Source organism: Taeniopygia guttata, chromosome 5, assembly GCF_048771995.1.
Source record: "Taeniopygia guttata chromosome 5, bTaeGut7.mat, whole genome shotgun sequence".
Lineage (NCBI taxonomy): Eukaryota > Metazoa > Chordata > Aves > Passeriformes > Estrildidae > Taeniopygia > Taeniopygia guttata.
Genome location: NC_133030.1, coordinates 13,824,408 through 13,850,436, shown reverse-complemented (window position 1 = coordinate 13,850,436; position 26,029 = coordinate 13,824,408). Strand labels below are relative to the sequence as shown.

General features: G+C 40.7%; 1 protein-coding gene across 5 annotated transcripts in view; it reads right to left on the bottom strand.

Moving 5' to 3' along the window:
- Positions 1-26,029, bottom strand: part of DENND5A (DENN domain containing 5A) — a 61,588-nt gene extending 35,559 nt beyond the window's left edge. For 2 of the 5 annotated variants that reach the window (XM_012574196.5, XM_072929620.1), the window contains exons 1-4: positions 25,797-26,024; positions 7,410-7,481; positions 6,697-6,806; positions 5,530-6,190 (exon numbers count right to left, since the gene is read on the bottom strand). In XM_012574196.5, the coding sequence (XP_012429650.5) occupies positions 5,530-6,190; positions 6,697-6,806; positions 7,410-7,481; positions 25,797-25,896 (943 nt within the window). In that variant the 5' untranslated portion in view covers positions 25,897-26,024. Of the gene's footprint in view, positions 1-5,529; positions 6,191-6,696; positions 6,807-7,409; positions 7,482-25,796 lie in introns of all 5 variants that reach the window. The other 3 variants (XM_012574197.5, XM_072929619.1, XM_030273808.4) reach the window with 2 other exon arrangements.

Sequence of the window (26,029 nt, the reverse complement as noted above, 5' to 3'; positions counted from 1 at the left end):
AGTAACCTTCATATGTGTGTATTAAGGTGTGGAGTATGCATGTCTTCTCTCACAGAACTACAGACACTATGAAACTGAAAAAGACACTTGAATGGGCAGGCTCAGGTGCTGAGGTTTCTGAAGCTGTTGCACACTGTCACAGAGGGCAGATGAAAACTGTAAGAATAACCTTTGTTCTAAACACTCTGGAGAAAAATTTAGCTTAACTGTGGCTCAGTCCAATTTGATGGTTTTGATTCTATCTTTTAGCCAGCCTCCACCCAAGACTACAGACAGTAGAAAAAAAAAGGCCAAGAAATTAAGTTCCTGGTATTCATGATTCATTTCGTCTGGGGACAACATTGTAGAGTTTGGGGTCTGCAAAGAGCCCCACAACCTAAGAGGAACTTGGCATAGGTTTTGCTAACATCACTCATAATTCTGCAACTTAGGCTTTTGATTTTTAATCTTCATATCAAACTGTGCTGGTGGAAAAGTTTATTGCATGGAACCCATCACTGCCTCACAGCAGACCGGCCACGAAGGACCCTTCAACCAGAACAGATGAGAACAGCTTAAACAGGTTAAAGTTTTTGCCAAAAGCTTATTTGGACTGAAATACCAATGAACATCACAGCAACACTCCCCTACTCTGCCTGGACACCAGCTTCTGCCTACATACCTACGTATGGGTTTGCAGCTTTAATTACAGCCTGACTGCAAGGAAGTGATGAATTAATGATAAGCTTTGGGAAGAAGAGGATTCTATCTCATACCCTGTTTTCTTCAGTGTTTAAAGGACCTTTAAATGTAGCCATAGATACACAAACATTGCAGCTGGTTTGTATTCAGCTTGTTTATCTGGAAGTACAAGTCTTAAAATAGAAAGTGTTTTCCCACTACACAAAACCCCCTGTCTGATCCTGCAGGATAATTTAAATACAATTTCTCCCTCTGTCATTAAGCTAACTTTAGTATCAGCCTTCCAAATTAATTACAAATTAACATCAATAGGTCAGAATTGCTATCCACTGGGCAGCCACCTCCTGCAAGAGAGCTATCTGCAAAAGCAGCTCTCTCATCCTGGATATCCACATGGCTTAAGCCATACCCAAAGATTTGGCCTGGCCAGCTGCAGCCTGCAAGTAACAGTGACTGCATTCTGCTATTGGCAAAAGGCAAGGACAAAGGCAAGAACATAAAAACAAACAAAAATAACTCCTATGTTTTCATAAGTTATACCTACCCAGAGAGGGTATGGAGGGAGTTTTGGATTTAAAAAAGCAAGCAGCAGAGTTCTTGTACCAAAGAATTACAGAAGATTTAAAAATAACAACAACAAAAAGATTAAAAAAGTGAAGAAGTGTTTTCAGTAGTGCTGTTGCTCTTGTCCTTGAAATTAGAATGTGCTTTTTCTGGTGTCAATGACACGATCTTTTGGCCTTGTACACAAGCACTGGCAGGGAAATTATGACATAGGACTAGGGATGGGAAAGTGCTTAACTGATCACTGTGCAAGAAAAAGAAAATCCACTAATTTTTTAATATAGCCACTTAAGAACACAGAAAAATCATGATTTTTTTATTCTAACCAACTGCTGTAAATAAAATACATTATCTCTTAAAGTGTGTATGAGAAGTTACACAATAATATTTATCTGTAGAAGACAAAAACAAATTGAGAGGTTCTGTGCCTGGAAAAAGAGGAAGAGGACAGAAAGAAGCTGGCAGCTCTAAGAACCATAATTCCACCTACCTATTTTCACATTCTACTAGAGAAAAGTCTGTCAAGTGCCTACAGAAATCCTCTGACTCAGACAAATTTAAAACAATTACACAATCACATTTTGGAACATCTTTTCCTTTTAATCTTCCTACTTTATGGTCACAATGAAATACTGTTGTATTTGTCAAGTAACTCACAAGCCACTTCAAAAAGCCCTGTAGCTGCAGTAAGAGCCAGCTGTGGTTAGCAGAAGCAGTGGGGTGCAGTATCTCCTGTTGTGTCTGACAGGGGGATTCAAGCAGCAAGGTTCCTAAATCACTGGAGGCATAACGAGAAAGGGTCCTATGTAAGAGATCAGAGCTAGGCAGCACGGAGTAATACTGCAAAGACATTAAACTCATACTTCAAATCTCCAGAATGAGCATCATCTTAAACAAGTGAAACAAAGATGGGAAGGTGTGATTCAAAGGCAGAGCAGAAAAAAAACCCTTATTTGTACTGTAACATGGCAGCAGACAGCTGCCACCCAAAAAATAAAACTGTCCTAGATCACAATCTGTGGTAGCAGTGCATTACATTTCTCCTTTTTTTTTGTTTCTTGCTGTTTAGAAAAATTACCTCCAAGCAGATTTCACAGCTGTCTTAACTCAGCACACACTTTTGAGAAGAGCTCTAGGTGCTCTCTGAGATAAGGAATAAGGCTATTTCACAGTCACAAGAGCAACATGAATTGCAGGAATGCAAACCAGCTCCCACAGAATATCTGGCAAGGGCACTTCTCACAGGCCTCCAGCACCACTGACTCTTTCCAGAGTTCCTCAGCACTGGCTCAGCACAAGCAGCATCCTCAAATCCCTCCCTCCCTTACAAGCCTCTGACATTTTTCCAAATGGCAGACAGGTCTCTCACCAGGACAATCAAATTGAGGCGTTCATTCCCTTCACTTGGCTTACAGCGATCCAAAATACACAAGGCTGTGCCAACACAGTGGAACAAAAGAAGAATTTCCAGAAGCATCAAGTCAGAAATATGTCAAAGGAATCTTAAACCAAAACACTTTCACTGCCAAATAAAGTTACTCCTACTCCAAGGACTGACTGAAACTTGAAACACTAAAATAATTTGTGTCAAAAAGGATTGCACTTGGCAACAAATTCATCGAGACATATAATCATGAAAATGTTTGGGTTGGAAGGGGCCTCAAAATCATCTAGTTCCACCAGACCTCCAAGAGGTTTGGGGTTTGGTTTTTATTTTGGTGGTCTTTTGTTATTTTGTGTGTGTTTGTTGTTGGGGCATTTTTTTCAAGTAAATCTTACAAATCTGCTGATCCTGACATGTACTGTTCTAAATCTAAATCCACCCAACAATACCATAATCTTACCTGACCTAGGAGAACAAAAAATTACTTCAGTCACCTCAGCTGTCATGGGTCTGAGCACCAAGAGATTCAACAAACTCAAAGGATATTTAAAAACTGAGAATTTATATTCTGAAGGACCACCTAGACCTCACACTGGTATGCATGCAAGAACATGAAAAAGCCTCTACAAAAGTAAAGCAATTCCTGATTCCACTTAGAACTGAGTGGACAATCACCTGTATCTCAATTCAATATTTCCTGTTTTACAAACAGATGTTACTCAACCATACTGAAGAAAGAGCAGAATATATTAGGAGCATAATCCAGTTGAATAACAGAGCAAAAAAAAACAAAAACCAAAACAAAAACAAAAAACCAAAACAAAAAAACAGAGGGATTAAATCCCTCAAAAAGCCCTTAAGAGAAGCTATGTTTAAAAAAAATTTGCCTACTATTACAGAGGAGGCAGTGCTGCAGCCAGTTCACCAAACCTAAGGGTCAAAAGACAGCAAACTAGTAACTAAAATAATTTTTCTACTGAAAGAAGACTTTTCAACCAAAAACTAAAGCAAGAACTTGACAGAGAGACAAGACACCTCCATAAAATGTACAACACAGCCCATCTCAGCCAAAGCTTGGGGTGAGGCAGGAAACAGTGGACAGAAGCTGTCCTAACTGATCCCTCATCCCTCTGAGCTCCAAATGTCTGAGCCTGAAAACAAGAAACTCAAGTGTTCCAAGTCTATTTAAAGCTTCTTTAATCAGCCACTGATCAGACCTGGAAAGGGCCCAAGACATAAAGCTGAACACATTAAAAGGTCTTGGAAATAGAAGCCAGAATACAGCAGGCTAGCCCAGAAGTGAGGTGGGGTCCAGCCTGGAAAAACAGAGCACTCACAAGGTGATGGCCTGGAAGGAGCTCCAGGAGCACTGCTCCCACATGGTGATGCACACATGGAGCTTCCAACCCACCACAGGAATCTCAGACACCTCCCCAGGCCAACACCACCAGACCCTTCTTCAGATGGAAGTGCTGAAGTTTGAATCCTCCACTGGTGGGACACAGGTATCCACAGAAACGCTCCCTAAATCTCAAACAGACCAATGCCTAATCCATTTCAGGGGAAACCACAAAAGAAGCTTGTCTGCTAGACAAGCATTTCTAAATTTGCTATGAACAATAAGAAGAGCAATTTGTTTTCTTAAATCCATGACAGTAACCACTATAGAGTTCAGTAAGTTTTTTTGACTGCATATGAATTAGTGTGCAGTTTTTCTTTTGCAGTTCACAGTGCCTATAAAATGACAACACCCTGTAATGTAATTTAACACCCTGCTGCCATTACAGACTTTTAATCACTCTGATTGCACATACAAATCCATCCTTGGCTTTAGTCTATGCATAGCTCTTAACACACAACACAAAATCTGTATTCCATGCTTGGAGAAGGTTGCTGATAAATGTAGGTAATATTTCGTAAATAGTTACCATTTGTGTTCTTACTACCTATGTCAGTTACAGGACATAGTTAGAAAGAACACAAATGGTAACTCAAGGGAAGTAAATACTGAAAACAAATTTCAACAACACCATGGACTCTTGTCCTGAATTTGTCTTGGGGTCTTTTAGGCTTCCTAACCATTACTACAAATTAGTGTTCAAAATGCAGGCTGTCTGCTTAAGCCACACCATTCTGAATGGGTGAGTCTGGACTGTTAGTCAGCTTGGGTCAAAAAAATAAAAAAAGAAATTATCTTTTGGCATAATTCCACACACTCTGCGTTAGAGCAACAGGATGTGGAGAAAGAAGGCCAGTATCCACAAATTTCAACACAGAAAATAGATACCACTCCCACACTACTCACTAATTGATAAACATGCTATTTCAGCTCAGTTGCTGCCTATGCTCTTCAAAGCAAGCTTTAGCTATGTGCCTTCAGAGCTATAACTGGCCTTAATGGAGATTCGGGATTTGAGTTCAGTCAAAATTTTTTTCAGGTACTTCTCTTTCAAAGAAACAACTGAAATGTGAATTTGGGTACTCCAAGAAAAAAATGTATTTGCATGATTAACTCTTCTTCAAAACCAGATGCATATATAATTAACTGTGTATATTTTCAAAATGCATGGCTAATTCTGCAGAGATAGCAGGGAATTCAGCTGAGCAGCTAGACAGACACAAGGAAAAAGCAAACTGCTCTATCCAGCAGCACAGTTCCAGAGCCGCCAGCCAAACCACGAATAGAAGAGATTACGTGAAAACCCAGTTTTAAGTTTAGGTGGCTAACAGAAGGAGCCAGTGCAAGACTCTCCTGCACACCGATCAGCCAGACTGCAATATCATGCTCATGCCACTTTAATGCAGCTATTCTGCTGTTTGTGGTGTTTTTAGCATTCAAGACACAATAAGACCTTGTGCCGGTACAACTACAAGATAAGAAAACAAAACCAAGTACTCACGCTGTGAATAAAGCAGTATCTGAAACTCCAAAAGGGCACAGGTAAAGAGTTGAACCACATTTTCTACTCCAAGCAATTCAAAAACTTCTTTAACAGGAAAATCAAACAATGGTAGTTCATTGGTGCTTGGCCTCTGGCAGATAATTGGTCCATAAACACCTGAAAATTTCAATGACCTTCCTGCTGGAGGAAGAGGAACCTCATAGAGAATATTGTAGATGTAGCTTTCTAAAGGTAGCGGCGGTGGCTGAGGTGAAGTCACTGCTTGGTGAAGTTGTTCTAGGACTTTCTTACAAGCTTTCATGAAAGACATTGGGGTAATCAGACAAATGCACTTTGAGACATAGAGTGTGTCTCTGCTGATGTCATAGGAGTTAAACCGCTGTAGCTTTGAGACAGAGGTGCCATTGCAGTCCCCAGCGCTGCTGCAGCTCTCCTTGTCATTGGTGGGTGAAGTATGAAGGATGTCGTATTCAGCATTGTGCATATGATACAACGTCTGCATTGCACTGCAGATCTGTTTGCTAGTGACTTCCTCAAAAAACGTGAGAGAAAATCCAAATGTCCGCGAGCCATCTTCACGAGTAATAATAAAGGAGTGGAACTGAGGTTCTCTGGAATCTGCTTGTGTCTTGAAAGCAAGCCCTTTAGGCATACACAGCTACAAAAAAGGGGAAGGGGAGACAATATCCATTATAAAATGATTTTCTCTCCCCCTGTCTGCAGCAGGGGGGAGAAAGCATTGGTGAAAATGGGATTAAAATCCACAGACTGCATCGCATTTCACCTTAAATTCTATTAAGTGCTACATTTCTGCACAACACAGTGATATGGGTCTAAATCAGAAAAACAAAAGGAATGTATCAAAAGGGCTGCGTGCAATTTCCATTGAAACTTATTACTATTTTGTTACCAGCCTCATATTTTTGATGAATAAAATAATAAAATTCAAACCCACATAAAGGGAAGTATTTTTCTGGTCACCAAGACCAGAAACCTGGCAGAGAAAACTACTATATTTTATCTGAATTAAGACACGCCATGTTCTATTAAATGGAAAAATCACACACAAAAAAAGATCCATTAATTGCAGACTAATTTATTTCTCTACTAATTCTCTTGAATGTAACAATAAAAAAACCCCAAAAGTCATGAAGTGATACTGACCATTCCCACTGCATCCTGGTCAAAAGGGTTCCATTCAACATTCTCAGGATAGCGAGCAAGGACTTTGGATTTAAATGTGCGTCTTAATGGAGTCTGTTCAAAGTTTTCCCCTACAGATGAAAGAAAAATACAGAAGTAAATATTTCATTCCCTTTTTAAGCACAAGCAAGGCCAAAAAGCAGGACACCAGCAGGCAGACGCGAGGGTAAGTGAATTAAGGACACATTCCTTTTAAGAGAAACAGAAAATGCAAGACAGTTCGTTAGCATATAGTCAGACTGCAGATATTAGCAAAGATTAGCTTTGTAACATTTCTGTGTTGCTAAGTATCTGTGCTTTTCCTTAAGTGTGGCAATCTTGAGACTGTGGTCATGACAGCAATTCTCTAAGCTACTCCTCAGATATTTCAGATTCTCGTTAAAACACAGCAAAAGCTTCAGTTTCAGTGCAATGTTGTTACTGAAGAAAAGCACAAATAGACAAAATGAAAAGATGATGCAACTTTTAGATAGAGATACAAGTGGCATCATGAGATCTCTTAATTTCGTCTTTGAGACTCAGGACAAAAGATAACCACCATCTATTGCAAGACATTAGCTGTGAAGGAAGAGTCTAGAAGGTTAGAAGATCAAGAACCAGATAAAGGTCCATAAAGATAAAGTATCAGATGAACAGAGTGCTTTTTTTATTTTTCCCCACACTTTTTCCTTTACCTTCTGTTGCACTTGAAATGAAACGGCTGCCACCATCTCGGGTTTTAGAGGCCTGAATATACTGGCATAAAGCTATATAACAAATAAAAACAACACTGCATTATACATTTCATACTGTTGACTGTGATCACTGCTAACACATATCAGTAAAAAACACACAAATATCCAGACTTAGCATGCATGACAGTCTCCTCCCCTAATATGCTCTTTCTGCATATATAACTTATAGGAATTTCTCATTTTATGTACATATTTCTAGAAGGAGACAATCAGTATTTAAGAGAAGCTCACTGTTCCTGTACACACAGAATACTGATGCAGTAGAAATAAGCTGCTTGTGAAATTGAAGTTTCACATTTTAACTACAAAATATTCCCAAAGAGCAGATGATGAAACTGACTCCAACGACAAGACCACTCGAAGGCCTTTAGAACTGTATGAATTTAAGTGGCATGGTCCATCTTTCCACAGCTGCTATCCATACACTAGGTTAGCTGAAAGTCTTGTGCATAAGCTCCTAAATTTCCTCCAGAGCAATGACAGCTCATTGTGATAGCACAGAACTTTCTGCAGTGAATATCCTGAGTGTGAGCAGTTGCTTTAAAAAAGCAAAAACGTACAATTGCGTATCTTAAAATAAGCTTAGCTATATTACTAGAATGCAATTAGCTAAATGAGCATGCAGCTGTTGACAGCTGCACTAACAATCAGGCACAATTGCATGAAATCATATGCTTTAAATAAATGGAACTGTTTCAGCAACACCTGCAAAACAGAAAACACACTCCAACTCCTCTCTTGTTTTCTTACATGCAGCAATTACATGGCAATAGAAATTGATTTCAGAATCGGTTGGGTTTGTTTTGTACATCTAGAGTAATATTTAAAGTTCAATTTCAAAGCCAAGTTAGAATCTGTATTTGGCACAACACTGACTGACTTCCACTAAGTAGCCACAGAGAGATGGTTACAGCAGTGTCTCAGCACAATACAGAACCTAACAGACACATCACACCAAACCAAACAGAATTTCCAGTGAATGCTTAACAAGTCCTTTGACAGCTGAGAAGCCTGGTAACTGTGGATTTTCTTGAACTAAGTCTTAAATATTATCTCAGGGAACTTACCCTGAATCAGGACCTAGGACAGATCTCCCAATACCCAAAATATTCACATCTATTTTGCGAATTCTCTGGGTTTTAGCACCGAAATTGAAGGAGGCATTGCTTCCATTATTTGTCTGAAAAATCAACAGCTCAACTAATTTTCACACAAAACCACATAACTACATTATTTATTAATCTGTTCAACCATATAGTTAAATAATATCATTGTTCAGAAAGAAAAAAAACGGGTATTTGGGAAAATGTGAAACATAGAAAGAGGAATAGTTAGGAATACATAGAGACGAATAGTTAGGAATAACCAGGACACAACATCACTGAAATATAACCATCTTATGAAAGAGTAGGGCCAAAGACAGAAAAAGTAACAGCATTTGCACAGCTAAAACAACCATAAGAGCTGAAAACAAGCATTTAAAGAAACTTTCAATCTCCCAGAAAGAAAAATTGACATAATGCCACATCTCTACTGACACAAACATCCACTCAAGTGAAGTCAGTCCTCTGTAAAAAGCTTTTAAAAGTATGTCAGGAGATTTAACACACCTACTGTTTTCTATATTTACATCTGTGCAGATGATGTAATGTCAACTTTTAGATAATTGAGGAAAAACCTCAGACGTGTACTAAGCTGTTTTGTTCCTTGGCTGGTTTTTTTCATCTTCCACACACGTAGAGGAGAGAAAATATATGAAGGCCAAATTTTCTCCTGAACTAGGAAACCACACAGCACAATCACTGAGTTCACCTATGTGCAAGGCTATACATTTTAAAATTAAAAAGAAAGATCTGTGATTTGAAGACCTTTTCATTAAGAGTATTAACACTGCAAAATACATGATGCTGCTGGTTCCTTGTGATTAAAAAAAAACCCAACTCCAACAAACGCTGAATGGATGTTTACCTATTTAAAGAAGCCTTGCACCATCTCCTCCCAAGAGACATTCTCGCCAACATACTCTTAAATTTTTTAGAGCTGGAGTCTGTCTGTAATTTAATGAAAGGATTAAAATTGATTTCTGGAAACCACTGAGTCCTGATTCAGACAGAAACATAAGGCAACCCTCACAGGCCTTGCTGCCATCCATCAAGGCACTGAGCTGTTGCACAGACACTGCTGCTGCCAGAGTGCCCCAGCAGCACCCTTCTCTCCTCTCCTCTCCACGCTGCCCTGCCGGAATGCTGGCTGCCAGCTCTGCAGGATGCTCCTTTTCCCTTCCACAGCAGCACAGTCTCTTATCCCCAGCTAGCTCTTTTGGGAGGGCCTTCAAGCTTGGAATACCACAAACTACTGGACCGTGCTGGCTCCCAAAGACACTGATTCAAACAAGGCAGCGAATGTCAAGGGACAGCTCGCCGACATTGGAAATTCAGCCCAGGTGATCTCTGTGACTCCAGGGCACTGGACACTCTGTTGTCCTGCCATTACAAGTACAGGCAACCTGAGCACCAGCACTTACCTTGCCTGGACTCCCCCTTCTCTCCTCTCCAGTGATTGTCACTAGACAGCCATCAGCAATGGAGAGGGGGGAAATCCACAAACAACATTTACTTGCATCCAGAGGCAAAAAGCAATTAACCCTAAATTTCTAAATTTATGATCAGCTGCAAACAGAGAAAGCCTTTTACAGCAAAACACCAACTGCAGCACATCTCCAGCAGCAAAAAAATCCCCTCAAGGTTTCGAGATCTGTCTCTGTATTAAAAGGGTATTATGAGTTGGAAGAGACCCTCAAGGATCATTGAGTCGAACTCCTACATAAATGGCCATACAGGGATCAAACCACAGCCTTCATCATGCTCTAACCAACTGAGCTAATCTTGGTTTCCTTCAGTTAGTTGATTTATTCAGAAATAATTGAAATGGTTTTAATAAGAACAGTGAAGAGAAATTTTAGCAAATGCAAGAGACCAACCCACCAGCAGAAATGGACAGTTGTATTCTACAACTAAGAAAATGAAGGCATAAGAGGAAATAAACTGATGAAAATACGATGTACCCCATAAGACGAGATAGGGAGCAAGTCCCCACACCTATCAAAGAACTGCTATTTTCATATCATGCTTTTTATTTGGTTTCTCTCCCTTAGCAGAAGTAATGGCTAGAAAGTAATTACCTTATCCAAGTTACCATAAAGAGGTCTTTAGAAATTATTTATACATAAATAATTTCTTTCTTTTATACACATTCCATGCAAAAGGAAAACTTTGGGGTTTTTTAATGGCACAGTACTGCCTGTTGAGGACTAAAGAGGTCTTTCAAACACCATTGATGTTCCTCACATACACATTTACCACTCAGGTGTTTGATATATCAGAGGAAAAGCTCTACAAAAATCAAGATGCAAAATGCCACATACACTGCAAAGTTGCAACTACCTTGGACTTAAATCAGACTCAATGATCAAACACTACAACGATAAGAAAATTTGTCAAGAAACACCAAACGACATATGAAAATTGTAAATACCCAGAAATACTTCAGGAAATTTCAGGCCTACATCAAACCTTCAAAACAGTAAGAATCCCATTGTAATTTGCAATATAAATAATATCATGAAAGCACAGAGAAATATCATTTAACCAAGCACAATGCATATCCACAAGCACCAGTTTAGTGCAGCCCTGGCACTGCACCCAGCAGGAGAATGACAGTGAAACAGAGCATCTCAGAATTTCTTTGTCATTGGAAAATAACCACCCCCTGCGGCATCCCACTCAAAATAGGATCAGCAAAACAACATGGATTAAAAATCAACAAATAGAGAATAAAGAAAGGGTTAACAAAGATTAACATTTCACTAATCCAGTTCAGCCACAAACAGCTTAATTAGCTCATGGTGATCTCCCAAAACAGGGGGGAAGCAAAAAGCGAACAGCAGAACACAGAGGTTGTGAAACTGGTGAGCTGAAGAAAACATGGACTAGAGTTCCAATACCTGCTAACTCCTGAAGCCAGCCCTCCTCCTGAGGCCCAGCTCGCTACCTGCCATGCATGCCTGGTAATTGATTTTTCAACACCAGCAACCATCACCCAGCTCTCTCAATTGCAAGAAGTTAGCTGTGAAGGAAGAGTCTAGAAGGTTAGAAGCTCAAGAAGCACATAAAGGTCCATGAAGATAGAGTATTTATCAACCCTCCCCATTAAACATGACAGATCCTTGCTGTCCTGGAGATGGCTGAGCACCTGTCTGCCCATGGGTGGTGGTGAATGAATTCCTGTTTTGCTTTGCTTTATCTATTAAGCTATTTTTATCCTGACCTGTGAGTTTTCCCGCTTTTACACTTCTGATTCTCTCCCCCATTCCACAGGAGGGGAGTGAGAGGCCGTGTGGAGCTGGGTTAAACCACACCTCGTGCTGTTTAAGATGACATGCATGAAAGACTTAAGTTATGAGAATCAGCTTGCTTATCAAAAGGGAAGTCACCAGTTAGAGACAGGCTCTGAGGAAGTCACCTTGGCTGAGGGATGTCCAGGACTGGAGGCTTGGCCTGGCTCCTCCTGTGCAGGCAGAGCTCAGCTGAGAGCAGTCTCAGACCGCAGTGGGGGACACTCAACACCTATCGGGTTAAAGCTCACATCAGAGGCAGGTAATTCTCCAACACCTCCCTCTCACATCTTTTCAGCAAACTGACCCTGATGGACTGAGTTGTGTGCATAAAGCGAACTACAAACCTGCTCAGGATGACCAGAGAGTTGAAACACATTACATTTATTTGGAAGACCCATCTCAAACCAACCCCTTTTCAAAGCAGCATGGCAGCTCACACCACTGCTCTAACAGCCACCCAATACTATTTGCAATGTGTGGAACCATGATGGGCTTTCAATTCTAACTTCATTTACACCATCTGAAATTATACTGGCCTACATGTCTGTAATTTGGACTTTGTAATTACCAGCACATTACAGCAGCTAATGTATGCACTGCAAGTATCCTCCGCTGAACCAACAAGTACACCTCATTTTATCAGTGCCTTCCTGAGTCACCCAACACTGCACGTGAGCCACATCACTAGAGAGATTTGTAGGGTATGCTGGAAACCTCCCTGGCTCTCATTTTGATGCTGCTGTCCCTTCTTACCTGTGTTACTTCTCTTGCTGCTCCACCTGTGAGCAGTGGACAGCAGTGTCCGTGTCTTGCTCTGATGAGAATTAGGACTTACAAACTCATGGAGTTTCAAACCTGTGCAGGACAGCGTTGCTTTGGACGTCTCATGCATCAATCTGCATGAAGCTATCCATATCAATGGATATGACTTTTGATTATAACAAGGAAAGAAAAAGTTCCATAAACTAAATTTCAATTCAAAACCTGTAAATGCCATCTACCAAGATTTCCTCAGCTTGGAGCGGGAATAAAAAGAATGAACTCTGAAGGTCTAATTTTAGATCTTTCCTGATTTACCCAGAGAGAAATATGATTCACTGCCTTCTGTATTCCTCTTCAGGAAAAGAAAGGGGGGGGGAAAAGGGTCTTCCCAATACAGCAATAGGAAAAATGGTTAGGTTATACAACTTGCAGATTCACCTACTTATGACCTTGCATAGATGCAATGTTTTCACATGCATTGCTTACAAATTTCTAATGCAAATTTTCCAAGAACACTTGTACATAATTCTAACAATTCAAATTTCCCTGCTGACAAATTTCCCTAGTTTGCTTCTTTGTAAGACTGTTTTTAACCCTGGATTTTTTGTCTTCAATGTCTCAATCGCTCTTCTCTGTAAATCCAGCACTGCCATGAAAAGTTTCCATTTACATAATAGAACAGTGGCTTAAGTTGTCCTTAAAGAGAAAGGGAAAACGTGTTTTAAAAAAAGTCAAGGATACTTTGCAAACAAAGCCTTTTTTAAACTGAGTCTTGGCCTTTTGAACATGTTAATTTAATATTTGGTTTTAATATTTAGAAAGGGACTGCAGTGTTGCAACTCTAAAAATTATGTAAGAGTAAGAACTGTACAAGAACTTCTCCCTGTGTCCCAGCTAGAAAAAAAAACTCTTTGAGCAGCTACCTCAGATGTAGACCAGCTCAATTTTCCCTCTATGACAATAGAGAGCAAGTCAGAAGAGGTTACCCTAGTTACCAGAAAAAGTGCCCCAAAACAAACTAAATGGTGGTGGCAAGACTGATTTTAAGGCATCGTTAATACTGCCACCTTTGTTTGTTCACTGAGTCCACTCATCTGCTCAAAATAATTACAGAAGAAAGGTCCAGAAAGCCTGATTGGTTCTGATTAAGTGGTTTGCTGCTTCCACCCATCCAGGCAGCTTCTTTCTTTAAATTCCTGTAATAAAGCCTGCTATTAATTCAATTCATTCTGTCTTGGTGTACATTTATTGTATACATGACATCTTCAAATAAAAAATTCTTAGATAGCATGCAATTAAAGCATTAACTTTATATTTTCCACATAAAGACACTTACTGGAATCTTTTAACATACAGAGACTCTATCAGTTTCTGCTGTCACTAAAATTAATGTCTTGAACTAAATATAAAACAGCTTCAACATGAAACAGCCATATTGCTGCAATTAACAAATGAGTAAGAACAATGAGAATTTGTACCAGCAACAGAAACTATAAGCCATACACTTAGGGCAGCTTTCCAATCAGAGAAAATGGATTTAGCATTGAGAAAACCCTACAGACCCTACAACCACACCCTCTACCTCTGCACTTCCTGCATCTCAGCTGAAAGAATCTGGTACTGCTGGGAACCCCCCCAGCTCGTGCAGGGTGGGGGACTGGAGTCTGAGCTGACCATGACAGCCAAAGAGCAGAGGTTTTCACAACTGAGAGCTGCAAGGCAAAAGTCACACAACAAGGGGATTTGAACAGCACCTGAACTACAAACACCATTCATAGAACAGCCTAATTCTACCCTGCTTCACATTTAAAAAATTTGATAATGCACAAAGCCATACTTCAGTGAAAAGGCCATCACAGATTATTTTCAAAATGTCCTTTCTCTTTCTTGGGTTTCAGGTGAGAACTTTTTAAGAGCAAAACCATACCTGTCAAAGCACCTAATAAAAAAGAAAAAAAAGGTTTCCAAGGATACAATTTGCCTTAGTTCTAAAGATACAAGTAATACTTAGAATTAGGTGAATCCAAAACTAGCATAAACAGCAACAGGATTCCCAGTTCAGCCAGCAAACATCCTCAGTACACAAAATAAGGCCATAGATACTATAGTAAATAATCATGTTTATCAAACATAAAATTAATTACTGCAGCTCCAAAATTCATGGTCCAAGTCTAAATAAAAATAGTTGACTGGCAAAACAGGTAGTGTGCATATGCTTCTGGAAGCCACACTCTAGCAAAGATGAAAGTATGGAGTAAAGAAAGGCAATTTGGGAAGAGGGAGGCACTGAGGGAAAGAGATGGTACATACACTGAGAGATTTGAGGACTTCTTGATTGCTCAGACTGACAAATGACCAGCAGCTGGCCTGGTTACACTCTGAAAGCAAATACAGGTGCTTAAGATGCATGAAGGGATGCAATGACAGTCAAGCCAAGAATCAGTCTCTTAAAATTAAAGGCAAAAGAGTTTAGTTAAAAATAAGACCTGCCCCATTTTAACTCACCAACAAAAATGGTGAAATACTCTCTTTTGAAGTCTTAAGAGAAAACTGGGATAATCAAACAAGTAATTAAATTATATGGCCTGAACCATAATAGATGTGAAATGAGATGGAAATCTGTTGATTCAATCTAGCTTTTCAAAAACATACAAGAAAAAAAAAAAGAAATAAAAAAAAGGAAAAAAAACTAGGCCAAACCTTCTGGAGAACACCACCATTCTGATTTTTCAGGACACCCTATTATAATACTAAAGAAATATCCTTTCAATACATACACAGAGAGCTATTAATACAGTAAGAACTAGCCAAGGTTTACTTTTAAAACAGAAAAATTCTCTGATTCCTTCTTTAACAAATATTAAACCATATGTAACTGAAGGAAAAAAAAAAGCACCTCTCTAAAATGCAGGAAATAAACATTCAAAGTCTGGCAGACTAAGGTAAGAAATTCATTGTACAAGAATTCTTGGAATAAAAACCATGATTCAAGAAAAGCTACAGCTGCCAAATCTGTAAGCAAAGAGCCACTCCATCAATAGACAAATGCTTTCAGATTATGACTTGCTTCCTTCCTTCCAGTTCCTCCTCCTTAAACAGAGCTGCACGTATTTCTCCTTAGAGAGAGCTCCCTTCTCCAGCAAAACTCTTGCTCGGATATACACAAAGAATAATTCTTCCCTTTTATCCTGAAACACATAAACCCTCTGTCCCACACTCCCTATCCCCCTGCTCCCGTTGGCAAGACCACCTGGCAAAGCACAAGCTGAATTAGACCACTTCATTTGGTACTGGAATTGGAACTTGAACACTTTTTAAAGCAGGTTAAATTATCCATGAGAAAATCCTTCAGGGTCACTTGTGCTTCACTGCAGCACTGCTGCCGAAGCAACTGGAATCAGGTGTTTCAGCCACTGTCTGTAGCAGCCTCCATCCCACTGGATTTGCAACACATCTACCACATCTGATTTTCACAGCTGGGACTTCCTCTAAAACCTTCATTATAAAAGTTATTGTTTCACTTTCCCTGACAGAAAACCTTGAAGGCAAAGCAACTTCACTGCCTGCCTTTCTGAAACAAAGGTGCAAAGATGAGACACAAACACACAGGTATGGATCCCAAGGGCAAGTGGAATATATGTGGATGGAGTGCCATCCTTCCTCTGGCAAAGCTGAAGGACTTGCTTTAGAAGGGGCTGGGAAAAGACAAAGAAAATAACCAGTCATAAAAGGCTCTGATTTTTTTTTTTTTTTTCCTGTTTGTCATCTAGGGAACCCACAGTTACTTGTAACAATCCCTTATCCCAATCCAAGGGGAACATACTACTTTGAACATTCAACTGAAAATAAAATTCTTCCTACTGCAGACATTAAAAAGGTGAGAGAGACAAAAAAAGAGAGTTAAACCTAATCTGTAGACTGTTAAAGGTCCTATTGTTTTCTCATTTTGTTTTGCTTTCCAAAATTCAAGGAAAGTAATGTTTCAAAAATTGTATCACAAAGAAACTAACTGTGAAATGAAATAAATAAAGAGGGCATTTTGCTAACTGGATATTCAGTGTAAACTCTGCCTGATACAAATAATCATTCATTCCTTTGATAGGTAAATTCTTCCAAGCCCTTCATGGAAAACCAAAATCTAGGAGTTAATAGCTATCCATTCATCATTTAAGACCCAGCATTCATCTAGTTGATAACAAAACATGTTGCCACACACACCCGGGAATCGTTTCAAATGGTGCAACAATGAATTTAAAGCACCACAGAAAAACAGCTGAGGCCATCTGCATTCTGTGATTGTAAGGTCAGGAAACCAAAAGCTTTTGTTTTTATTGTTCTGCTACTGTTTCAAGAAAGGCGGGAAGAGGTGGGACAAGGAAGTGGCAAGACAGGGTAGTGGCAGAAGAAACCACCAAGAATCTAAATCAGCCTTTAAAATAGTCCGCAGTTTGTATCTTTAAAAGCATCCTAAACATTTTTTTCCTGTAGCTTTTCTTCTTGTACTCCTTTGTATGTAATACAAGAAGGCAGATGGACAGTATAAAATAAAATGTATTTTAATCAAGACTGTCTAGCAGAAATTTTCAATGGTCTTAAAACCAGAATTGTTTTACTAAACCACTTTTCTGTTCTAGCCCAAGCAAAAAGATTTACAGAAAGATATTTAGGTCTGTTTCGAACTAAACAACAGAGGCAGGCCTCAGAATTTCAATGAAAGGTGTGTCCACAGCCACGGGGGTCATAGGGACACACTATTTCCATTACACAATAGATCTGTAATATGTGCAACAGAAGACACTGTGATAGGAAAAGGGTGGATTACCTTCAGAATAGAACCAAATTATTTTACTAAATAATATGTACTAAAATATTTACCAAAAATATGTAACAGAAGTGGAGACAAGCATATTTTAAGCGCATTTAATATAGAAACCAGCTGTTCTCCTCATGCCCCCCTGAGACTGGCAGATCCAGCGGGACTCTTCAGCAAAGCCTGAGCACAGGCCATTCCAAACAACTCTTCCCAACAACCACGGTCTCCTTTCACAGTGATACATCCCATCCAGTTAAATGTCCCTACTTTTTGTGTTCCCACAGCCCCCTGGCTCTGGGGACTGATGGAAACACATCTGCATAAAAGCATAAGGATCAAATCTTGCTGAAGCACTTTTCCAGTCCTTCAGCCAAGTATTTCCAGGATATCACTGAGGTTTTGCATTGAAAGAGAAAAACCTATTTTAAAGAACACACTAAGTCTTTCAGCAGGTTTCAAAAACATACAGAGGTCAGAAAAATACAGAAAGATCAGCTATGCAGTCATTTCAGCGAATACCAGTCCTGGCCTGTGTGCTTCACTTTACTATCTAACCTTTGAAAATAGTGCTTTGCCTTAACAAGGACTGCCCCCCTTCTGAATAAAACCAAAAATGTTCTGTAAGAAAGTCAAGTTGCTTGACAGGAGAGATTTTTAATCACAGAAAATTAATCAGATGTGCTGATGGTTTGGTCAATGGATATGACAAACTCTAAAGCTTATCTCTGCGCTGGCTGGATCCTTCCTCACCATCTCTCCTCCCATGCCTCCTAAGCTCTCTCCCTGTTACAAATAAGCCTCACAAGCTCACCTTTCTTGTCCAGAAGGCAAAATTCATGTTTGGTTTAAAAAAACCCTCATGTTTTTAACATGAAAATCTGTTTAGAACAAGAAGAACAAAGACCAGAAAAAAGAAGTCTCATGTCCAAGTTGACCACTTACACCTGTGTATCACCACTGTGGTCCAGGTCATAAACAAAGACTTCAGCAAGGACAGAAAAGAGAGACCTCAACGTCTTACGCTTGCATTGGTCTGCACTGCCATAAAATCTCTGCCAAAAGAATCCTGTGAAATGACCAAGATACTGGTAAACAGAAATTTTACCAGTCTTCAGCAAAACTTTTGAAGGAGTTACTTCACATTTCAATTTAAAAAGGAGCTTACTTGACATTTCCCAGAACCCACACATAAAAGAGACAGGGACATGACAACCTTAAGCTGGCACCAACCTTGTTGACTTAAGGGACTCATCTTTTCCCCAGTGCAACTCCAATGGCAGCTCAATAGGACATTGCTGGGCTTGGGGGCCAAAATAAGGAAACAACGATCAGCAAGGGAGCTTGCTGAAAGTAGCAAATTAAGGAGGAATAGCAAGCAAGAAAAGCTCCTAAAAGTTTATGCTCGTACTGCAAAAAAAAAGGTTTTCCAAACCCACCTGAAGCTAAGTGAAAGAATGTGTTTATGTCAAACCAATCTGTTTTCCTCACTCAGATACTGAAATGTTGCTTTCTCTGAAAAGGTTCCTTTTGCTTGCCATGTTATTTGTCTCTAGATCGCTTACCCATGAAATGAGATAAAGTTTCTTCCTCAAAATGCTTCAGTATCTATATGTAAATGACTCAGTACAGGTGTACACATTGTACCTGACTGTGGCTGATAAAACAGCCAGTAAAAAAAAAACAAAAAAAAAAAAAAAAAAAAAAAAAAAAAAACCACCCACTAAAAAAAAAGTCAATATTCTACACTTCTACAGGAAAGTTTGAAACCAATGCGCTCCTGCCCATCAAACTATAAGTAGAGTAGCACTTTCCTGAAAAGACTAAGAAATACGCCTTGAGCAGAAACACTCCAAGTAAATTCTACATCATTCATCAGTTTGTGCTGGAATGCTTGATAATTTCTCTGTGCAATAATGTTTTAAGCCTCATAGGGATAGCATTCCAGTTGGCTGCAAACTTGACTGCAAACCACAAATCTGAAATGGTTGTCAAGAAATTGAGAGAGTAATTACTGCACAGCATGTATCAGTAAGTAATTGCTTCTGACACTGTCACTTCATGTGCATCATTTCTGCTACATGAGCCCTGCAGGTTAGTGGGAATTCAAAAGACGACTATGAGAAGTTATTACCAAGAACACTCAAGTAGGATTTCCCTAAGTCAAAAGGTGAACAAAAAACAATTGCGGTGTTCTGCAACCTCAGAATCAATAATTTGAAGAATTGGGAAAAAAGTTATTTGCAAAACGGCAGTGTTTCCCATCCAATTCACCCAAGAGCTCTTTGTGTAGCCTCTCTTAAATAAACTGCAAAAATTCCCAAATACAACAGGAAAAAACAAACTAACAACAACAACAAAAAAAAACCCTAATGGACAGAAAGCCAAATGAACCCATCTTTGTATGCCCTGCCTTACTACGTTGAAATTCCTATGACTTTTTAAAAAGGCTTAAAAAACAAAGTTGTAAACTAGTTCTTTAGACAGTGTTTTAGCACCCTAAATTTATTCTCAAATCAAGAATTTGTAACCTTTCTCCTCCCCCACATATTGCCAAAGAGCCTTCCAAGTAAACCAAATTTATAACTGAATACGGAAGGGTGGAAGACTGAAGAGTTTTTATGAGTTTTTGAGGGGATTATTCCATAAAGGACCCAGCTTAAATCAATATGATAGTGACAAGATTGGCATTACAGAAACATCACCAATAAACTGTGGCTTCAACTGTAGTTCAGCAGAGTACAGCTGCTTCCCCCTTACATCAGCTCTGCCATTCTTTATTCCACATATCAGCTACCCTAGCACGTCTGCCTCAGTTCCCAAAGAGACAAAAGACCTTTTTGGCACTCAAACATGGCAAACAGCTCCAGCTTCTTGGGAAAAAGATAGAGGGGGTAGGGAAGAGTGGAATAAGCTATTATCTGGATTAAAACATTTCACATGTGCCTGTGTAAGCCCAGCCAAAAGCTGTTGCTATCTGCTGCCTGTCCACAGTGACCTGAGTGAAACAAGGTGTGCTGTGAGCCTTGGGGCCACTCAGGGGTCTCCCACAGAGTGAACACCGTGTCAGCAATCCCAGAGAAGCAAAGGAACTGCAAACGCTCCCCTCCAGCCTCAGAGTGAATCCCCAAGGGAAGAGGCACTGTTGGGAACTGTGGGAAGCTTGCATGGATACCATCCACATGGACAAAGAAAGGAAGAGAGGGGGGGGAAAAATGAACCAAAAACAAAACCCCACAATCACAGAACAATTCAGCCTTTGGTAAAATCAAGCAATAGTTGCCACCAATGGAATTCACTTCTGCAGTAGCAAAGACAGAGCAATTTACTCACATGCTATTTACCCAATGAAAAAACAGTATTGCAGAAGGGCTCTACTACAAAAATCACAGCTGGCTCCAACCCCAAATGTCTTAATTCTGAGATTAAAATTCCTAACAGACAAAACTACAAAACAGATGTCAAATGTCAATCAGAAAATTATATCTGATTTAAATTAAGTTTGCATTTCTTCTTCCTCCTCTTTCCCTTTAGCTACCCCTTACAAATACCTTTGCAGCAAAATAAAAGCCTGCAAGTATTTAAGTGTGTTGAATTTGGAAATGAACACAGGTGCTGATTGATAACAGCCTTACTTCATGGACTACCAGAATGGAACTACTACACTAATTCCAATAAGCAATTTATTGGCTTACATATGTGGCCCATGCCTATAATCATGTCATCACACACTTTTTTTTTTTTTTTAAGTTTATATTGATATAGAATTCCATTAAAACAACCCCTAACAAGGCATGAAGATAAGCTGTCATTTTAAATTTCAGGCCAACAAAATAGAAAAATAATGACACTTCAATTACAGACAGAAATAATGAGGTGAGACAACATTTCTGTTTTCCTGGTGAGGAGAAACCCTTTCTCTGAGACTGTCAGAATAATTTTGAGTGGAGCTAAGTGAATACTGTACACCATGTAAGATCATCTTTTCACAAACCAGCAGTAATCAAGTGGCTCCTGTGGCAACACAGAGATGCCTCACTCATAAACAGTCATGTTATGCTACTTAATCTATATGCAGAGATCTTGCCTCAACACCATTAAAAAGAAAATGCAAAAAAAAAGGGTATGACAGAGGAAGAATCATAAAAATTGTATCACGTCATCATATAAAAGAGTGAAAGCAGACCTAATATGAACTCTGAAAACGCTCATGAAGGGTCTCAACAGTAAAGATATTTCCTGTACAAATGGGCTTCACCTAACTCTATTTGCATTCTCCTGTAAGGATGAAGCTCATGATCAGGTGGACAACTCAAAGCACCATGATAAGGACTTGAGCAAAGGAACACAAGTCCACCTACTGAATAAAGCAATTTTTGGACCAAACCTTAAAAAAAAAAGTTTGAACTGGAAAGAAAGGCAGAAAGAAAGTACAGGTGGCAAAGTAGTCATTTGTTTTACTCTTCTTTTTTTACAAGCAATCCTATTATTAAATCATCAGTCTTTTCTTCACAGATCATAGGCCGTTTTCTTTCTTTACACTACTTCTCCTTTGTAGCATTGCTATTTCTGAAATAACTATTATCATCTTTATGATATGACATTCAAGACTACCACGGTACGTTGAACAGAAGATTTTAATTAGAACATGGGTTCCAGATATTTAGATCTGAGTTCTGTATTTTGGAAAAGCAACCCCAAGACCACAATTTCACATAAGTGTAAGGCAATGCCAAGTTGATGCTTTGCCACTCCACTCAACTCTGTTGACAAGTGATTGCTAAAAACTTAACACATCACAGAGGAGGAAAAGAAAACAAAATTCTTTTGTTCCATGTTCTTCTCCACTAAAATCCCAACAGTTTCATATAGTGCAAGGTTTCCCACCATCATTCAGATCACATCTGATTAACGCAAGAGAGAAAAGACTTCAGCTGAAAGATGAGTCTCCACTTCATCCTCATTACCTTTCCAGGGCACAGTCACACAATCTAAATTAAGAAATCCTATCATAATGTTGCAGCATTACAGTACATTGTATTACATACAGTAGATTTTTGGTGATGTATTTCATCATTTCCAGATGACCAAGGGCCAGCAATGTGCCTTTGCTCCAAAGTAGGCAAATGGTACCCTGGGGTGCATTAGTCAAAAACATTGCCAGCAGGCTGAAGGAGGTGATCCTGCCCTGGAGGGGCCACAGCTGGAGTGCTGTGCCAGTTCTGTGCTCCTCAGCACAGAGCAGACATGGACATGGTGCAGAGAGTGCAGCAAGGGGCCACAAACGTGAGTAAGGGACAGAAGGAAAGGCTGAGAGAGCTGGGACTGTTTAGGCTGCAAAACAGAAAAGCTCAGGGCACAATCTTAGCAATGTACATAAATACCTAACAGAAAGTGCAAAGGTGATGGAGACAGGCTGTATCCCATGCCAGGGCCAGAGGCAACGGGCACAAACCACAATGGAAGAGGGCCCATCCAAACATCAGGACACCTTTTCACTGTGAGGGTAACTGAATCTTGGCACAGGTTGCACAGGGAGGTTGTGGAGTTTCCATTTTTAGTGATACCCAAAATTACCTGGACATTGTCCTGAGCATCTGGCCCTAGACTTGACAACTGCCAAAGATTCCTTCCGACCCCAACCCTTCTGTGGTTTGCTCTGTGAAGGAAATTCACCTGGGACAAATCTCAGCAGTGTAATGAAAAATTCTGTCATCATTTCTGGTGTATCAACACCATCTGGAAACACGGAAATGCACCACAGCTCCTCTCTCATCCAGCTTAGCAGCTCACACTGGAGCTTAAGCTGCATCCAGTGTTGGGGGTTTTGTTTTGTTTTACTACCACCCAGCAAATATTTTCTGTGTCCTTTAAGAGGTCACCCGGTGGGAACACAATCATCAAAATAAGAAAGGATGCCCAGGATTTAATTTAGGGATAAAAAAGCCCTAGCAATAGAGAATAGAGACTCTTCAACCTGTGCTAACTACAAGTCCTAAATACAGGATTTCTCAGTGCATTAAAAGCAAACAAACATAGACACATATCCTCTGCCTCTTCCACCAGCCAGCTAACTTTTTCAGGAAAAAACATTACAGCTGTGCTATTCAGTAAGCTGCCAACATACAAAGGGAAAACGCCATCAGAGGTGTCTCCTCAAAGTAACTAGCCCAAGCATCAATTCCTGAGCTGATCCTCGTTGCCAAGCCGGCAGAAAAGGCTAGCGAGCACCTGAAACGAGTGAGCGCCGAGAACAAAGTGCGGCGGCGGCTGCTGCGGCGGGCAGCGCTGACATCATGCGGGGCTGCTCCGGCAGCGCTGCCGCACCGAGCCCCGCAGGGACCCGGCCCCGGGCCCACAATGGGCACCCCGAGACAATTGTCTCAACAGGACGAGGATTCAGAAGCTTATTTTGAGCGAGGGGGGGGGAAAAAACCAGCGCACAATGAGCCTTTCATTCAAACAAGAAAGGCTTCCAGGAAGTACAAAGTGTTTCCAAGCCTTGTCCAAAAGAAATAACAGAGGCGCTCTCCATTTTTATCAGCGGACACTGGAGGAGGCTATAGCCCAAGACACAGTTTGAAAGGATTATCAGTCACACTATCATGCATTATTAATAACACAACAAACTCAACAAAACACACCCGAATTCCACCTTAGCCCTTGTGCTGTGACATTATTGGAAATTTCCCCCCACCTTCTTTTAAAATCTTTTCTCAAATCACGTAAAAATCTGTCTCCCCCATAAACACCAAAACCTCTTCTCCCCCCAGCCCCACACCTTGTCACAGGTATCACCATTCCAGAACGATGGTGGAAGAGCAGAGACCAGGATACATCACACACTACAGTTTTACATGCATACTACAGATGCAGTCCTTGACCAGGAAAGCAAATACAGAAAGAACAGCATGCTCCAGCTTTCAGACCTGCACACTCTGACAAGAGTATTTTTAAAAAGGCACTTACGTCTTCTAGTTTGCTATTAGATAGCTAGTCCAAAGTAATGCACTGTTGGTTTTAAATTGAATTATGTGTGGAGAATTATTCATGTGCCTATCAAGAACAGGGAGCATTACTGAGTGTGCCACGCACCACATTACACAGATTTATAGTAAATTAATCAGAAAATTAACATCTTTTTAATTGTTTATGATCAATAAACTTTGCTCATTTGTCATTTAATTAAAAGAATCCCTCACATATCTCTCAATGAAATGGTATTGCATTTTGTTCTCTTAGATTTCTTAAATCAAATTGATACTGTAATTTGCAGTGCCATTGCAGAGCAGACTGTTATGCTGTACTCACTCCTCAAGCCTCAAACTGCAGTCTACAGTCACTTCAACATTAGACACATATGAATTCTCTTAGGGTAAGGTAGTGCTCAGCATAAGGGACAGGTGAGAAATTTTGTTTGAAGCCATTAAACAAAGAAAAGAGTTTCTGTAATAGCCAAAGTTTAGAAGAGCTCACTCAATGCAAGAAGTCAGTTCTAATAACACGAATCCCACTCTACAAGGAACAAGCATTTATTACTGAGGGACAGCTTAAATGAAACTATGTAAAAAATCCCATGACACCTTATAAAAGCAAACTAATTTAAAAAACTAGGTTGGGAGCGAGAGAATGCATTACCGGTCAAGTTCAGAGCTCAAGTACACAAAATCAGTACTGATGGTAGGTCGGGTTTTCACCACCACATTCCTTCACCTTTCTGAACGGTTAGGGATGCTGAGCAACACTCTGATTTAACTGAAGCCACTACAATGAGACTAAAGCTGGAGTGAGGTGCTGCTAAAATGACGAAATTACTTTTAACCTTAAAAACACTGCTTTGACACAGTGGTGTGGTCTAGATTGATACGGTTTAGTTGTGGATTCGGAGCGAACATTCTCACCTAACAGCAGAGTAATCACTTCCTAATCCGATTACTTTTCGGATACTTCTGCAAGAGAATTCTTATCCCGGGCTACGAAAAAAAGGGAACACTGAACACGCAAATGGTTTTCGCTTCCCCTGCCAAATCCGACTCCTTAGGAGCGCCCGTGTGTCTCAAACGCCAGGCTAAAGTTGACACACGCACCCGGCTCCGAGGAGAGCGCAGACACCGCCGAGGCTGAGACCATCGAAGACGATGCCAGGGCACACCGCGCTCAGCCCAGCCCGGCTCACGGCGCTGCTCTGCCGGGCAGTTCGCTCACTCGTACCGAGTGTCCTCCCGCCTGCCCGGGCAGCCGCAGCGCCCGGGGCTCCCGGCGGGGCACGGGCTGCCAGCGCAGCGCCCGGGCGGCCAGCGCGGGCCGGCAGCGCGGCCGGACCCCGCCGCCCCCGCGCCCAGCGCCGCCGGCCACTCACCGGAGAGCTCGTCCGGCTCCAGCCCGGTCTCGGTGTCCAGCCCGCAGATGACGAAGTAGTCGGCGAAGCGGCCGGGTGCCGAGGAGCCGCCGCCGCTCATGCTGCAGGGCGAGGGGCGCGCAGGGCTCAGCGGGAGCGGGGCCGGGCGGCGGGGCCGGGACCTCCGGCTGCGCCCGCCGCCTCCATGGCGGCGCGGGGCGGGCGGCGCCGCGCGGCATTCTGGGAACGGCCCC